Source organism: Pelecanus crispus, chromosome 1, assembly GCF_030463565.1.
Source record: "Pelecanus crispus isolate bPelCri1 chromosome 1, bPelCri1.pri, whole genome shotgun sequence".
NCBI lineage: Eukaryota > Metazoa > Chordata > Aves > Pelecaniformes > Pelecanidae > Pelecanus > Pelecanus crispus.
Genome location: NC_134643.1, coordinates 161,320,811 through 161,339,564, shown reverse-complemented (window position 1 = coordinate 161,339,564; position 18,754 = coordinate 161,320,811). Strand labels below are relative to the sequence as shown.

The window sequence follows — 18,754 nt, the reverse complement described above, 5'->3', positions numbered from 1 at the left end:
AAATAAAATTAGGAAGACCTTTCCTTTATGTAGGTCATCAATGTATAGGCTTCCAAGTTTTGTGAATTATTGTTACCATTTCAATACAAGTATATCTGTATAAGCAAGTCTATACATGCTTCAGTGACCTATTCCTTTCCAAAACAGTTTAGTGACTTATATAGCAACAACAGAAAAGACATGCAAACATTAGAGTGTTAACAAAATATTGATACTGTTCAAATGTTTGCCCAATATCTTTGGCATCCATTAACTACATGAATCCCCTCTTTACCTACCTCCTGAGGTATTTCCAAGGCAGGCAGCTTCACATATCAGTGAATTATTCCACATTCTCCAGTTTAAGCACTGGAAGTCACAGGAAGATAGTTACAACTGGCAAATAATGCAGATATTTAGACAAATAATGCAGATATTTAGACGTACCTAGTTGGGACTAAAGCTTGCCAAATACTCTTCACTGAAATTGGCCCAAACTTGGAAAATAACAGGATTTAATATGTATGTATGGGGAGTACTGTCCTGTCAAAGGAAGGTATCCGTTTGATAGCTACTAAATAATTTCCCTCTATCAGCAGATTAGAGTAAGCTATTGTGCAGCTAATGTCTCAACAGTGGATTGCAAATTAAATCCCCACTGGGGTTTCTCAGATGAAATCCCAGTGCCTTAGCCTCTAAGCCACTCAGCTTTTCCTCTTAAGTAACTTAATAAAGATAATATTCATATCTGCATCTCATTATTCCTACATTATATGGATGTAGGAATGTAATAGTTTTACTTTCTTTGTGGCAAAAGCTAACAACTTAGAAAACATGAATAATACAGAAAGCTGTGTTGTCACCTTTTATCTTTTACCTGTGAATGCTGGAGGAATGATTACATGAGGCATTGGACTTCTGTAACATCTTTCAAGTAAAATTCTCAAAGCATAAAAACTTTAATGAAGTTCTCAGAAAGGGATTAATATCTGTTTATATAATTGCCTTAATTACCAGGGAGTGAGGGTGACTTTCTGTGACTAATTTTCAGATTAGATATCTGAACACAGGAGAGTCATCACTCTCTGATTCACTGTGGACTACTTGCAGCTTTCAGTCTGAATCTCTTGCAGTAGGTACAGAAAAGTGGGAGAAAGCCAAAGCACTGCTAGTAGGAGTTTAATGCGAGTCATAAAAAAAGGCCCATACTTGACTAGTCATAGATGCCCTACACAGAAAATTACAAAGGAGGAGACAGAACTGCTGGCAATATGGTTGCCATCCAGCCCATGCTGGGTGATTTTTCTGAGGAAATAATTGTGGTTTGCATTACTGCAGCAGAAGAAGGGGTTAGGAGAGTCTAGAGAAAATACCTTCCATTCCTGTTTGCAGAATGTCTATGAACTTTTTCACAGCCTGAAAGATACCACCTTAACCTGCAGTCTTCTCATTTATAAGTCTGCCATTATCTGGATAATTTCTCACAAAAAAAAAGATCTGTTGTTTTAGGCTAAACACAATATACTAAGAGTAATTTTCCATTTCAGAATGTCTGAAAACTAGTATATTTTACTACTGACGAGTTTTTTTGGGTTTCTGTTATGATGATTTTTTTTCACTGTGGCATTTCTCTTCCTGGTTGATTTCATTGTTTGCTCTTACATGTAATGTGTAATTTGCTTGGGTTTTCTGTTCTGTCAAGGAAAAGAGGTTTTGTGTGTGATTACCATAAACAATTTTATCCTGAAGATTATTAGAAGAACAAATCAAGTCTCATTTATATTTCAGGTGAAAAAAGAATGGAAATTGTCTTGAACCTTTATTATATTTATTTGGCATTTAAAATGCTTGTATTGAAAATAAAATCAAATCCTTAGCACTCCTCCACACATTTCCAAAGCCTATATCCAGTCAAATAGAAGTTGGAAGTGACTGTGCAGACCCAGGTTCACACAGGAAATATCACTGTATTTTTGACATGATCTTATACTATAAGTATCTACAGTTGTCAGAAAAGGATCCTGGAGTAGACAGACCCTTGGTCTGACCCAGTAGAGGCTCCCTCATGTTCATACCTATTCACTGCTTAACAGGAAGGAAGCTGAGGAGAAGCAATTTCACCAGGTTTTCTGTTCCTTTTACATGGTCCATTTCTGAGAACTGTGGGCATTCCTTTTAAATTACTGATTCTTTTTTTCTTTCTTTCCATTGGGTTGGATTTACTTTGTGTCCCCTTCATCCTGTCTGGTACTGGAGCACGCTAACTACACCATACTGGTTCAGCTTAGTGCATTTCAAGCCCATAGATATTAATAATATCCCACCTTTAATAGTGATTTTGATCATTCAGGTAGACATTTACAAGATTATTACTTTCACAACAATGTCTTTTCTTCGTCATCTGATGTAACCTATTTGTTCCAAATTCAGCAATGGTTCAGGAATTAACAGTGTTGTGGGCTTCTTTAAATAGTAAACAGTCTTCAGTATTTTTTACTTGTGATCCAAGATGCAGAACCACGAAGGACTTTGTTTAGGAACCACTACATCACTAACTGTAAACCAAAGATACATTAATGTGAGAAATTAGTCATATCTGAGAGAATAAGGAAATTGAACTGTAGCACACTTCCATTCCTGATACCAACCAGGAATATGGTTATTTGACAGTAAATGTCCTGTCACTTGATTTTACAGGACTACAGGCATTTGGGGCACAGTAGAGAATGAAATTTGAACACACATTTTAGTGAAAGTCTCTAATTAAATTCTCAACTTCAGTGAGAAATCTGTTCAGATGCTTTTAACTTATTTACATCCATCTCAACATTAAATCACCTTTTGCATAGAGCCTCAGTAGAGAAAAATAATTCCATTTCACAGAAAATGTCAAGATTGTGACATTTATTTTTGTTTTGCCCTGGAATGAAAATCAAGCATTCTGAAATTCTGGGCAGAAATAAATACTCTTTCATGTCCAGTCTTTCAAAAATGTTTGGAAAGTATTGAAATGGTTTGCCTCAAACATACTAAAATTTTTCTTACTGGAAATGTTAACAATTAAATGTGTTGACTTTTTATTTTTTGACATAGATAAGCTCAAGGTGGCCATTTCAACAATGGTCAGGTTGTCATTTATGGGTATGTCTATGCAGCAACCAAAGATGTCTTATAAACAAACCAAGCTACTCTAAACTCACTGGCTCACATAACCATGAGCAATGCAGTTGGGACTGAGCAAACGAAGCTCGTGAAGGGTCTGGAGCACAGGCTTTATGAGGAGCAGCTGAGGGAACTGGGGTTGTTTAGCTTAGAGAAGAGGAGGCTGAGGGGAGACCTTATTGCTCTCTACAGCTACCTGAAAGGAGGTTGTAGGGAGGTGGGTGTCGGTCTCTTCTCCCAAGTAGTTAGCGATAGGATGAGAGGAAATGGGCTCAAGCTGCGCCAGGGGAGGTTTAGGTTGGATATTAGGAAAAATTTCTTCACGGAAAGGGTAGTCAAGCATTGGAACAGGCTGCCCAGAGAGGTGGTGGAGTCACCATCCCTGGAAGTGTTCAGAAAGTGGGTAGAGGTGGCACTTTGGGACATGGTTTAGCCTACTCTACCCTTGATTGGTTTGGTGTGGACTTGGTAGTGTAGGTTAATGGTTGGACTGGATAATCTTAAAGGTCTTTTTCAACATAAACGATTCTATTCTAAGGGAGAAGTGACTCAGGTAGTCCATGTGTGAGTCAGTCTATACCTGTAACTCCAGCCCCTCAGTGATGACCCAAAGTTCTTGACAGGACTCGTGCAGCTCACCATGAAACTCTATAGATCCACATGTGTGGATTGCGTTCCAGTTCCAGCATCAGCATTTTGTGGGGCTGGATGGAGAAGCAAAAGAAGACAGTTGGAAAGAGACTGGGAAAAAGACTTGGTCATAAACATGAGGGTGCCTTGACCCTCATGCTCTCTCCACACCACTGCACTCTGCTGTTGAGAGGGTAGGAGAATGTTTGGAAGGGGAGCACTGGAAGTAGGAGTAGCAGTTTAGGTCATCTATCTTCTCTCTGGGCCCACTAGTGAGTGGGAAAATAAAGAAGCTTTCAAGTTCAGCGCTCTTTTGGCTTGAGTTTTCACTCTATTTTAAAATTAAAAACATGAAAATGAATTTTATCCTTTGTGTGGTGCACTTTCTAAAAGAAAAAACATATGAAAAAATTAGACCTGAAGTTCCACATTTCATTATTTCTTTTAGCTCTTCCCTTAAGGGCTGGTTGTAATATAAAGCTGACATACTAGTAGTATATGGTGACAGTTTTTAGCCACAGATTGGCTAAATTTGTGCACAGTATGGGTGCTTATCACCCATCACATATGCTTATCATATGTTCTTGCTTTGAGGTTCACAGATGTGTCATTGACCATCACTGTATCCCTTCAAAATGAACTTAAAAACAAGCTAAAAAAAAAAATCTAAATTCAATTTTAATTTAGCAGCTCACTTTGAAAGCAAATTGGGAATGTTGTCCGAGACGTTTTCCAGAATAGCTGTCCCTGTTTGGTGGGCAGGATTATAGTACAGGTGATCTAAAAATATTCCTTAGATAGTCCCTCAGGATCTGCTCAAAAAATTTATCTCCCCAATGCAGTCACTTACGCTAAGACTTCTGCATTGCAGTCAATGCCAGAACTGGTATGAGAGAGATCCTGAAAAATCTCTGTAGAAGTATTCTGTGGGAAAAGTAAATAGAACTGATGTGATGCTGTTGGCAGTAGCAAATCCCTGTCTGTTTGTTTGTTTGTTTGGGGTTTTTTGTTTGTTTATTTTTACAATATTTGCAACTGTGTTTGAGGGGGAGGAAGGTTGAGACAGTGTCTCATCACATAATTCCTTCCAACAGCAGCTAAAGCCCAGCAGTAATGGTTGTTCTGTTACTGAGATACCACACACAAATGTAAACAAACCTAAATGTCTGCCTTCAAAAAGAACTGCTGCATCCACATTAGTTAGAAGAAAACAGTTTAAAAAAGGGAAGCTGTGTTTCTTAGCAAATTGCCTCCTCCTTTTCCAGCACACCAGCAGTTTTTTAACCACGCAAACACAAGAAATAGACTCTTTGGTCAGTCAATCAACACACAATAACAGTAAACAAAACTATTACAGAGTAAAATCAGCTATTTTTTTCCATATTAGACTTTAAAATGTGGGGAACTTGGGAACATGGAGGGAAGAAATGCTTCTTTTAAGGCAGGAAATTGTCTCAAGCAGTGCTGCCCTCCTTCTTGCTCTCTGTGGTTAGTAGTGGACCTCAGAAAGGCCTGCAGAGATCAGTTCCTAGAGAAGATGGGGTGAATGAAATCCCCAGTCTCTGAAACATGTGCACTGGCTGGACTCTAGCACACTTGCTGCATTAAAAAGGTGCTCTAAGTTCTTGCTCAGATACTACCAAGCAGGAGAGGCAGCAGCTTGTCCCGGTACTCTTCGTCCATTACCAGTATTTAAGAAGGCTGTTTTCTCCACTTCAGCAGCAGTATTCTTTGTCTCATGTTGGGAACAAGTCTGATTCAAACAATCTGGAGTCCTCCAGACAGGAAAAGGAGGCACTTGCCTTATCTATCTCCCCCACCAACTCTGAAAATTGACCTGATGCAGAGATGTCCCTAACATTACTTCTAGGTAGGAGGGAAAGGTTTGTAGCTTGTAACGATTGTCACTGAAATAAATGTAAAATAAGAGCACTATCTTCCCACCAGCATGTCCATCAGAGAAGAAAACAGAAGAAACCTTTCTGTTCTAGATGTCTATTTTCCATAGTTGTGAAGTGATTGAACTGATGGTGCTTAAGGGCTGAACCAGACCTAGGAGTTCCTGCAGTCCCTTCAGTGACTTCTTTCTCACTACCAGCTTTATCTTCTGAACTCTGGCTGGTCAGTGTCACACTAACACAACAGTCTTCAGAGGAGCTCTTTACCTCCAGCAGAGTGAGTTTTGTCACTTGATGTTCTTCATGGCCTGCATCTCCTCTGTTTGTCTTCCAGTGTTCATACAGAGCTTCCACAAATGCAGCTTCCCGGAGCAAAGAAGAAGTGGTCTGTTTCAGTAGTTACCTGCTCCGTTGAAGAATGCAGCTTCTGGAGTGGCTTGTAACACCATCTGATAGCTCCACTTACACAGCTCAGACAGAAAGGGTGCTGGAAGTGACAGTACAAATTCATTGCTGCCTATCCTAGGAGCATCATTTCAGGGGGAAATCCTAGACAATTGCTACTGTAAGGGCAGGCTTCGTGAGGTGAAATAAATCAATGAATAATTATTGCCTCTGACAGCAGCGGCAGCCAGCAGCACTGCTATGAGGGGGAGACAGGCAGTACACGCTAATAGGCTGGGGGAATCCTGTCTTGACAGTTTTCATCCTGCTGCATTTCTTTCAGCAAATAAGATGCATCTGCTTGCCTCCAGCTCTCAGCAGACAGAGTAAACAGTCATGCTACAGCAGGTCACAGTGTGACTTCATGTGGGTAAACTGAACTACTCTGAAGCAATATGCATTTATCCAGCAAAAGGACACCCAAGACAACATGTGCTGAGGGTAGCTAGCAAACACCACAGACAAGGAATGTCTCAACAGTAAGTCAGAGCAAAACAGGAAACGCCAAGTGCAATTGTCAAGGTGCAACAAAACACAGTGGAAAACACTTGAGCCAAAATAAAATGGCCTGTTCTTATTTAACCTTCCTCTTCCTTTCCTTCATCAAAAAATATCTGTATAATTTCTACAGTCGCCATCTTTTTTTTTTTTTTTTTTAAAATCTCACTTCACAGTGTCCACTCACCACAGTAAATGTAACAAATAATCAGGGTTGGCTGCTAGGATTTGGTGTATTCCTGACTGTCCCAAAAAAGAGTGAGAGCACAGATGAGGAATCTCTTCTCTCTGCAATGTCTTGCCTTTCATATGCTGGTTGACAGGATCTATCAGTTCTCTCTTATTCACAGGCATAATAACAAGCTGCTTGATTTGAAATTTCCCTTTTGCTGGATGTCAGCCACAGGTTTCAAGGAAATCAAGCTATTTAGCTTTTAGATTCCGTGGTAGCCCAAGTACAAAAAGCTTCTCCTCCTATATTACATTAATTTATCTGCCAGAATGTATGTGTTTTCCAGATTTCATAGTTGCTAAGAAGTGTGAATAGCTGTGGATCTTGATAACTAAAGCTATATATTGATTATTGGTTACAGAAAGTCATGTTTTCTATGAATGAAGAAATAATGTTTGACAGTATCCTGGGATTTAGTAAAGACATTAAATGATAAGAAGGGGAACTATTTCCCCCTTCTTTCATATATTTCTTTCCATAATTATATGTTATATATTTTTCTAGGTTTCATTCCTTTGTAGAAAAGCTTTTAAGCTTTTTCTATATTTGTTCTTTCTGTTTTATGGGGCTGATGCTTCTGTTGACCAGGACAGAGATTGTTTCAACGTTAGGACCTAGACACATCCTGCCTAGCTTGTGGCACTGAAATTCCTCAGCTGGGAACTCAGCCTTATCTCTCTGTTTAACTCATGAAAAGGAACAAGTCAGATCAAGAGGGGTGTATGACTTCCATTTATACTACAGCAAAACTAGGAAGAACCTGCTCTGCCCATATAGTCAGGATGAAACTTTTAAATGTGGCTTCAGCAGAAACTGTACAACAGTTCAGTGCCCCACGAGCCCCATCAGGTTTGAGGCTGCTTTTCTTCCATGTTTTTCCTTCTTTTCCTGAGGTGGACTTAATTTTGACCACTCATTCCTGATTGTGGTAACTAGTCTGTCAAGGTGAAGGGCTATATCTGTTTTAGTAAATGAGATTGTGCCAGGGAATGTCCTGGGTATGGCAGCTCAATCCTCTGCACAGTCAAAGTGCTAAAGCAGTCCCTGGCATGGTTTTGGACTTGGCAGGCTGGCTCCCTTCCAGACAGATCTGGGCACGGTTCAGGAAATGGCACGAGCCAGGGACTATTCCCGGTAGATAACTTGGATGCAGCCTCTCTGCTGTGGAGGGCAAGAAAGTGTAACACACAATAAGACATGGGTCTCTTATCATTTGCCTCAGGGCCAGAGAACAGTTTTGAGCACATTTGAATTACCAGAATAGACAAAGGAAGAGGCCCTCTGTATTTACCCTGTATTATGAATCCCTTGGTGCTTTGGCAGTGCTGCACAAAGCATCCAAGGTAAGCATGAATCTGATCCAAAACCCACTGAAAGCAGTGGAGGCCTTCTGTTGTTATTAATGAGTTTTCAGTCAGACTGTAAATGAGCACTAAATGTTAAAAAGAGAACTATTTGAAAAAAACAACATATGGGGACAGATATACATTATGGATATACCTACTTTTAAAGAAAGAGCACAAAAAAAAGGCTTTGACAGAAAAGAAAAATGCAACCCAAACAGGTGAGTTACTGCTGTGCTTTTAATAACATACTATTTTTTCACGTCTTGCTTCACAAAGAGTCTATGGTGATTCCACCTAAATGCTGATATCAGTCATTGATTTATACTTTGCTTTAGACTTTATTAAATAGGCTAAATATATAATTTCCTTACAAAATTAATAGTTTCTCAAAATGTTTCAGTATTGCACTTCAATCTATCATCTGAATAGATTCTATACTAGCCCATTTTCTAATTTGGTGATAACAGCATTAATTCAGCCGAAGTACTCCTTATGAAATAGCTATGATGTTTGGGATCCTACATTTTATGTTTGAGAAAAATGAGCTTTATAATAAGATATTTGGAAGTCATAGCTCAATTAAAAGAGTTTAAGTTATTCTTTTGACAAAAAAGTTATATCATGTAGACTTCAGTGCATTGAATTTCTTTTAGGAGTGAGATAATGACTCAAAAAGGAAAATAAGAAGCACATATATTAATTCATTTCCACGATTGCCATACTCTGACTTTTCTTTCCAAAATAAGTGGAATTTCAGTCCATACTGTACCTTATGACTTTGTCATGAGTTTTAAACTCAGTCACTTCCAAGATCACTAAGAATAACAAGCAAATGAGGATTGTGTGAGCTGCCTCTTTTGCATACCTTTCCTCTTACACTTTTCAAGTAATGTTGATGTGATTAATCATGGGTTTATTGGAATACAGAGCTTGTTTGTAAGGAAATAATTGTTACTCTGTGATTTGTCATACTCTGATTAAAAGCACTGTACATGTGATTGCTTCCAGCTATTAACGATGCTGCAGTTGAGGGGCAAATTATGCCCCAATCCAAACATCCATACATCCTTGTAGTCCATACATCCTCATTAACTGCAAGATTAGTCAGAGAAGAATTTGACTGAGTCAGAGATATCTTTTTGGCAAAGTCAGTTCACCAAAATAATAATCCAAATGCTGTTCACTGTTGCAAAGAACCTGTAGGTTTTCACTTAAAGTTTGTATTCCTTTTATAATCATGAACTCCCACCATGCTCTTACAGCTGATACCTCTCTGTAGCTAGTCTCTCACAAGTAGGCATGGATGACTTCAAATAACATTTATTACTAGCTGGAAACTGTTAAGATGCTGTTAGTTTAAAAAAAAAAGTTGAAACCTGGTAAATCATCCGTCCATCTGGTGAGAACAGCAGAGTGCAAGTCTGAACAAAAACCTAACATTCAGTGTGTTGGTGAAGATGTTCAACTGTAGGAACCATAATTTTTTCCTTTCCTCTCTCCTGAAGTATTTGTGATTAGTTTCAGAAGGTTGATAAGGGATGAGAGAGCAGTGCATGCTTGTATCTGCAGGGATTCATGACAGCAGGGGGGAGCTGACGTTAATGTGGAGAAAAGTCCAAATTTCAGCATCAGGTGACTGAAAAAACATGAGTGTGAACTGAATTTCAGACCAGTATTTGATGGATAAAATTGGAATCAGTAGGAATTTTCTATGGTTTTAGTGTTAAGAGAGAGCTTCCCTATTTCTTTTATAATTGTCCACAGTATTCCTGTCTAAGATACCACCATGCAATGATACACTGCGTGGAACAGAAATATTATGATAAAAAGTCAGGAGACACCTTTATTATGCTCAGGGATATTTTGGGTAGTGGGGAGGCAGGACAGAGAGGGATACCCCAGTGCAGAAGATAAAGTCAGGGCCTTTTGGCATGCTAAAGCTTATTGAAAAAAACAAATGCAAAGTCCTGCACTTGGGAAAGAATTACCTCTTACAATGATATAGGCTGGGGACAGACTGGCTGGGGAGCAGCTCTGAGGAAAGAGTGCTGGGGGCCCTGGAAGCTGGGCAGGAGCCAGCAGCAAGCCCTGGCAGCTGAGGTGGCCAGCAGCATCCGGGGCTGCAGCAGCAGGAGCACCGCCAGGAGCTGGGGGCAGGGGCTGTCCCCTCTGCCCAGCACTCGTTGTTAGACCACATCTGGGTAACACGGCCAGCTGGTGCCCCCCAACGCAGGAAAGACGCCGATAACCCGGAGTGAGTTCACCCCCGTGATGCTCAGGGCTGGAGGGTGTCCCTGTGAGCAGAGGCCGGGGCAGCGGGGCTTGTCCAGCTTGGGGCAGAGACGGCTTTGGGGGCACCTCACAGGCACCCCAGTGCCTACGGGGAGGGGATGGAGAGGGGGCAGCCAGGCCCCTCACAGCCGTGCGTGGCAGGGCAAGAAGGTACGGCAGGCATGAACTGAAACGAGAGGGGTTCAGGCTGGATACTGAAACCTCTCCCCTGTGAGGACGGGCAGGCAGGGGGCAGGCAGAGGGACAGGCTGCCCGGGAGGCCAGGCAGGCTCCGGCCGTGGGGGCTTTCAGGACCCATCTGGGCAAAGCCCTGAGCAACCTGGTCTGACCTCACAGCCGGCCCTGCTTGGAGCAGGGGTGCACGAGGGACCTCTGAGGTCCCTTCCAGCCTGAATTTCCCAGTGATCTCAGGCAAGTTTTGCAGCACTGGGACAGTACACTGGTTACACCTGGATAAACCATCCTCTTGTTATCTTATTTATAGCAAAGAATTTCTTCAGAAACTCACTCATTTTACACAAAGTCCAAAATAAAAAAACTGGTTGGGTGGCCGAGCCCAGAGAGTTGTGGTAAATGGAGTTAAGTCCAGTTGGCAGCCGGTCACGAGCGGTGTTCCCCAGGGCTCTGTTTTAGGGCCAGTCTTGTTTAATATCTTTATCGATGATCTGGATGAGGGGATTGAGTGCACCCTCAGTAAGTTTGCAAATGACACCAAACTGGGTGGGAGTGTCGATCTGCTGGAGGGTAGGATGGCCCTGCAGAGGGACCTGGACAGGCTGGACCGATGGGCCAAGGCCAACTGTATGAGGTTTAACAAGGCCAAGTGTCGGGTCCTGCATTTGGGTCACAACATCCCCATGCAGTGCTACAGGCTTGGGGAAGAGTGGCTGGAAAGCTGCCTGGCCGAAAAGGACCTGGGGGTGTTGGTTGACAGCCGGCTGAACACAAGCCAGCAGTGTGCCCAGGTGGCCAAGAAGGCCACCAGCATCCTGGCTTGTATCAGGAATAGTGTGGCCAGCAGGAGCAGGGAGGTGATTTTCCCCCTGTACTCGGTGCTGGTGAGGCTGCACTTGGAATACTGTGTCCAGTTTTGGGCCCCTCACTACAAGAAAGACATTGAGGTGCTGGAGCGTGTCCAGAGAAGGGCAAGGAAGCTGGTGAAGGGTCTGGAGCACAGGCCTTATGAGGAGCGGCTGAGGGAACTGGGGTTGTTTAGCCTAGAGAAGAGGAGGCTGAGGGGAGACCTTATCGCTCTCTACAGCTACCTGAAAGGAGGTTGTAGTGAGGTGGGTGTTGGTCTCCTCTCCCAAGTAGTTAGCGATAGGATGAGAGGAAATGGGCTTAAGCTGCGCCAGGGGAGGTTTAGGTTGGAAATTAGGAAAAATTTCTTTAAGGAAAGGTTGGTCAAGCATTGGAAGAGGCTGCCCAGAGATGTGGTGGAGTCACCATCCCTGGAAGTGTTCAAAAAACGGGTAGATGTGGCACTTCGGGATATGGTTTAGTCTAGTCTACCCTTGATTGGTTTAGAGTAGACTTGGTAGTGTAGGTTAATGGTTGGACTGGATGATCTTAAAGGTCTTTTCCAACCTAAATGATTCTATGATTCTATGATTCTATAAATAAACAGTACTTGTTTCATAGGGATACACTCTGACATCTCCAGGAGTCTTTTAGAAGTTAGCCAGTGAATGCGGTTACACTTTTTCCACGGATTCACATGATTCTTCTCCAGCGAGCAGCTGAAGATGCTTATATATAGAAAATTAGTACAAGCACCTTTAAATAATCCAGATTACTTTGAAACAAAATATATCCTTCCTTCCCACCCCCAAGATTAATTAAACAAGGCACTATGAAGTATATTTTCTCTGTATAGTCTTCTATTTAGAAACTAAAGGTGTGCATTTCTTGCAATGACTGAACAGAACAAATGGGATACCAGATCTCTATCTAGATAGCTGTCCCAAAAGATATGCTGCATATCTGTCCACTACTTGTTTCTGCCAATTTTGGATGATATTTTAGCTCAATAGTAGCTTTCCACAATTCTTTGTAGTATTTCATCTTACAGATATAAAGAAGAAAAGATAACCTTTTTTTCCAAGAGCCCTTCATGAATGCCATGAAAAAATATCAATGTACCTGTGAAACAAAAGGCTTCTGCAAATAGGAATGCAAGAAAAAGTCTTTCTACTTGCTCATTCTCAAATGAATTGCAGATGTCAGGCAAATCAATAAATCTCTCAGATATCAAGAAAAATAAGGATCCCAGCCACTTCCCCTGAGACTCTTTATGTAAAAGGTGGCACAATAATTATGTAGGTGGATTATGATCTATAGGCAAGAGCACTGACTACTAACATCTGAAAGTGACATTTCCTTTTCAGACAAATTTAATATGAGCTGCAAAGATGCATTTTGCAGTCAACTTGCTTGTACAAAAGCTAAACCAGGCATGCTCTTATAATTGTACCGTATACTTTTTCCAGCTCAGACTCTGGTTCTACCGCCTCTCCCAAGTCAGTTACTGTGGGTAGAGCTGGCCTAATTTTTTCAATGCATGGCACATTTGCCTAAATATGCAGTTTATGAAACACTGCCACTGAAACACTCCAGTCAGATCAGGCAAAAAATAATGATCAGGGAATGAGGGCAAGGGACAGAGCAAAAGAAAATATTGAAACGTTTTATTCTGACAGCTTGGAAATGAACTTTTTGACTTTTCAAGACAGCCTTTTTTGTTAGAAGAGGAAATGTTAAGAAAGATTCAGAGTTAGATAACTGAAAGCTAAACAAAACTAAGAAAGCCCTTTTCAATGAAATGAAACATTTCAAGTTAACCAGAACAGATGTATAGTTTTTGTTTCATTAATTCATTTTTAAAATGTTGGTACTTTGTAAACCAGGTGGTTTTTTTCAGTTCAGGCATAAAAATGAAAAATCGACCATGCTGTCAGCATTAAGTTTAAAAATCTGCAGGCAAAGTATCTATTACCTGGTGAAAAAATGTTTTTCCTGTCCTGGTGAAAAATTCTCATGTGATCAAGACTTATAAGAATATATTGAATCTTTGGGAGAGCTGAGGATGTCATAGGAAGTATGGATGAATGCTGTAATGTTGGTTTTAATAGCTAGTCTTTTGACCTCCTTTGGTTGTTGCTCTCATTATGACAAAGGTTAAATAGACTCAACCAAAATCAAGGAATAGCTTTTTGAGAGCTGTCATAGAAGAAGAATTTCCATTTTAGAGTGTTCAATGAGGGCTTTTGCACCCGGGTCAGCCATAACATATCAGCCCCACAGCTAAGGCCAGCTCTCAGGGTGGAAAGAGTTAGGAAAACTGAAATGGAGCTAAACAGAAAGAGAACTGAATTCACCTTTGTCTTCTGTGAAACAAACCGGATTATGTCAAGGAAAGAGGATGTGTATATGTTCACCACAGAATGAAAAGAAACCCGGAAAAGAGAGAGAAATCCACCAAAAACTGCGTAGCCTTGCCAGTGCAGCATTTCATGCAGCTTCATCAGCCCTGTCATATGGGGGCGGAGTACGGGTAGCCAGGGATGCCAGAATTGCAGTGGGGGTCCCTCCAACCATCCCCATCCATTCAGGGTCTTGTCTCCCAGCCCCTAGCCTGCCTCCAGCCCCTGTACTCCAGTGGGGAGCACTGCTCAGGCACAGCTGATGGCTGAGCCCTATTTCTCGCAGTGCACTGGGCTGACAAAGCCAGGCAAGCTCAGAGCCAGCTCCGGGCACTTTGCTGTGAGCTGCTCTGCTTTGTGTGGATGTGCCATCAGTCAGAGGGGGAAGAAGAGAAGGGTTTTGAAGAAAACTCTTCTCTTTGAAGAAACGCCTATGCATCGTACATAGCTTGGGAACTCCTACAGGATCAGACCTCCTCTTGATGTCTTGAAGAAATTTAGCTAAAAGGCTATGACATGAAAACCTGGAACTTTATAGAAAATGACAGTTGATGGCTGGAGAGCCCTGAGGCATGGTAAATAATGCTCACGGGGAGGCTCTGTTGGGAGGAATCTTGCTACATATGGTTTCATATCAAAAGCCATTTTGTTTCTTGTGGGAGGAGATAAGAGAAAAAAATAAACCCATGTTATAGCTTTTGCTAGTATCACCTAGTGCAACAGTGAAAGGCATTGCAGTGATGACAGCGGTGTATGAACTCATGTGAAATAGAATAGAATCTAAAATAGGGGCAATACAAACATTTGTGGAATTTTATCAGCTGATATTTGTGTGAAAAGAAACAGTACAAATGAAATTCTGTTAATGCCTTTCACTTCCTTAAACTTTAAATGGCTACAATGGAACACTAGCAAAAAAAAGAAGAAAAATTGCAAAAATCACTGACTTAAATCTTGCACATTTATCACTGGACTCGTGAATTTAGTGATTAATGAAATTAATTTGATTAAGTAATTTGGTTTCTCTGTGTTAGTTTTTTCTATTTATATGTGAAAGCCGCTAGTTAATAGGAAGCTGACAAGCTTTTTCTCTGTGTCAGGTGCTGAAACTAATCTGAACTTGAGGAGCAGGGAAGATCCAAATACATCAGATATTGGATCAGAAACCCAGGATAAAAATGCAAATAACCATGGAACTCAGTCATCTAATCCGCTGTCCAGTTCTGTGACTGCTGAAAATGGAAATTCAGTATCAAATGGTAAGCAGTTTTTAATCCCAAAACTCTTCTAACATAAAATTGCTGAAGTGTTTCCTTGAATGAGCTTTTTAAGATATAGTCAAGTTGGAATCTTCTGAGTTGTGAAATATCTGTGTTTCTGGAACTGGCTTAACTTTGTATGTGTGAACTGATAAGCTCCTCTCCAATAAAAGCTGAATGTCAAGAAAATGAAAGAGCCTCTGTTGAGGAATTTGTAATTAGCTCAGCTCCAATTCTATAAGCAGCCCAAGGCATGGAGGACTGCGATTTGAGATTTCTGATCCTATAATCAATACAAATGGGACATAAAATGGGAAATCAGGATCTCCCTTTGCTACAGTGCCTTCCTAGTGAATGACAAATTGTTTATCATTGCAACAAGGTGATCAAAATAGTGTAAGAGCAATGACAGAACGAATGAAACCTTTCAAGGTCCTAAAAGCATAAATCATAAGGATATAACACCTGTATCACACAATACAAATAGACAGGTATGAATAGCCACAAGACAAATAAAAAGTATGTATTTCGATGGAACGTGGAGAAGCAGATGTCTAAATACTTGCACGGCACCGGGTACAGTTATCTTCATGCTGAAAACTTAAGTCTAAATAGGGTTTGCATAAGCAGAACTGTTGTATAGCCTTTACTATTAAGGGTAGAGCTACACATGATGCAGCTGGCAGTTTGAGAGCTATACTGGAAAAATCAAAGGGAAAAAAATACCAGGTCAAGTGAAATACTGCATTGTGTTTTCCAAATATGCTATCCTTTAAAAAAAAAAAAAAAAGCTAGAGCTGCTTAATATGCGATGTTTTGAAATGAAAAATCTTTATTAAATTTGATAATAAAAAAAAGCTTTATTATCAAAATGAAACATTTCAAAATCAAGTAATTCCTTTCTTTTCAAGAAAAACCTATTCTTCAAATTCTGCAGTGCTTGGCCAAAATAATTCTTCCTGCTCTCTCTGATAATCAAAGCAGAAAACTCATCCAGCCTGAGAAGTTATATGAGTGTAAAGGTGCATTCATTCCCGTGTGGATCCAGGAACACACTGTGACAGAAGAAAAAGGCATCTTTGTCCATTACAACTGTGTCCCCATTTGTATCAATATAATAATATGGGGAGAAGGGGAGCATATTTTCAGCATGTATAAGAGTCAGACTGTTAAATTAACACAAAAACTGTGGGTAGACCAAGTCTTTGATTCCTTTCTATGTAGGGTTTTAACCATATATTCTGATACCCTAATGGACTTGTGGGAGAGCACCTTTTTATAAGAGCAACCATTTTATCCCCAGACCCCTTACCTGGGAGTTTAATCACAAAAGCTGTGTTCCTTTCAGCTTAGAAATGAAATGATGCTTGAAGTTTTTAATTTGTAATGATTATAGTTAAGTTAGTAAACAGACTCAGTTACTGAAATAAATAGTCATTGCTTGAATAAAAGGCCAACTAAGAGGTGAGATGGGTGCTTGTCATTATTTGCATGAAGTTTTTATCAGTGTATTTGCAACCACTAGTAGCCAGGACTGTTCATATTGCTTATATACAGTACCTACTATGCATAAACTAATTATTTTCAAGCTATTTGTAAATGGAAAGTTTAATCATAAAGGTGTAATGTCATGCAATGGAATTTTTCAGTAAGATTTTTTTTTTTTCCATTAAAAAACACTGATTCATCAAACCCAAACTTTTCATGAAAGGTTCCCAATTTTGATGCAGCTGTTAAGGAATGGTTTTGATATTCACTGTATACTATGAGTAGAAAAAAACTCCCTTTAGGTCTGGCAGTATCCCACTGGGTAAGGAATTAGCATTATTTGCTGCATTTCAAGGCTGAAATCTATGTTTTTTCTTACATCAGACTGTTGTAGGAATGATGAAGACTTTGATTTTACCCTGATGCAGAGCAAAATCAGATTATAAATTTTGTGATATAGAATGCTAGTTTTCCAGCCACCCTTAATAATAATTGAAAGAGTTGACAATATGGAAACCTTGGTGTACTTTGATTACATGAATTCAAAACCAGTTTGCCAGTTTGCTTAGGAAAAAAGTCTTTCCAGGACTCAATCTTAACATCTGCATGATTTGGAAATTTGTGTCTTGTTGGATATATCTAGGCAATACTGATATTTGAGAATGAGCCATGAGATGTTTCCACATAAAATAGTTTTTCATTTCTTTGTTACTGTATACCAAACTCCTCTAGCTTTGAGGAAAGTAAAACCTCAAATGCATTATTAGGTAGTTGATACCGAGATTACAAAACCCTTGAATATAGAGTAACCTGCCTTCCACTGTTACACAGTGCAACTATATAATCTACTTTCCAGTGATATAACTAAAGTCTAGATTCATACACTACTCCTATGAGTTAACACAGAAGCAATTTCTTAAATAAGACTAGTCTTTTGCTGTCATGAATGAAGTGTCAGCACCACTCTTCTGAAGCTTCATGAAACTTAAAGTCACTATGGTCATAAGAATCACGATTTTGATGAAGATGTTGATCTTACTTATAACTTGATGAATTTTTTAGAAAACCATTACTAAGCAACTAAAAAGCTGGCTGGCACAGCTTCCAAACAGATTAATGCTGTGTTGCTTTTGGAAGCTGAGTTTAATTTCTGGCACTGCTGTTAGTTCAGAATTTTAGTGTAAGTTGCTTTTTCATTTTGTATAATGTAATCCTCTTCTTCTTTAGTTTATCTTCAATATTAGGAGTAACACCTTTCTATGGCTCTGTGCTATCAGACTGACTTCTCTGCCACAAAACTTCCACACCTACCAGAGTTTTTAGTCTGAAAGAAAGAGCTTTTTTGCTATTTCTTGTTCAAACACAAAGAGTAATCAGAAAGCCTATAATAACCTTTTACCTTACAATGCTGAAAGTTGTGATCCTAAATCACCCAAAACAGCAGATCCTCTGGTGGGAGACACTCAAACACTGCAGGTAAAAATTTACTGAAATTTGCTGTCATTTCCAACTAGTACCTAATAGGATATAGAGGAGTGTTCAATCATTAAGTGAAATGTCTAAATATGACAACTACAAGAAGTGACAGAAGTCACCTAACCTGTGGTTGGTGAAAGGGAGAAATTCCCCGGAAATCTTTACCCTCAGTGGAGCGTGTCATAGATGTACTTAGTCTGTGTAACCCAAGTGAAAATTACAGTACATATTGTATAGATGAGGCAGCCCTGTCGGAGCAAAGGAGCATTGTGCTGCGTCGTGCTTAATGGTCATACAGGCACACACTTTGCACTGTGCTGTTTGTCCAGCTCCATTGGCACGCTGCTGTCCCTCGAAGGAAGCCTCTCTGGTTATTCCTCTTCAGTTGTAACTGAGGTCCACTGCTTGTGTATGGAGATCCATGTGAATGGACTCACTATATAGTTTATGCAGATCGGCATAAGAGTAACTGTAAGAACCTGGCTGTTTCACCAAAAGCCCTATGCATTGTTCAGGTAAGGGGACTAGTCTTGTCTAACTGTAGCTGTCAAGAAGGTAGCCATTCTGTCTAAGCAGGTCACCTGTGGGCTTGTTCTGGTTTCGGATGGGACAGAGTTAATTTTCTTCC

General features: G+C 40.2%; 1 protein-coding gene across 1 annotated transcript in view; it reads left to right on the top strand.

The window, feature by feature from the left end:
* The window catches only part of MYO16 (myosin XVI), a 315,002-nt gene that overhangs the window by 277,696 nt on the left and 18,552 nt on the right, over nucleotides 1–18,754 (top strand). The window contains exon 32 of the mRNA XM_075719324.1: nucleotides 15,004–15,162. Within this exon, the coding sequence (XP_075575439.1) occupies nucleotides 15,004–15,162 (159 nt within the window). The remainder of the gene's footprint in view (nucleotides 1–15,003; nucleotides 15,163–18,754) is intronic.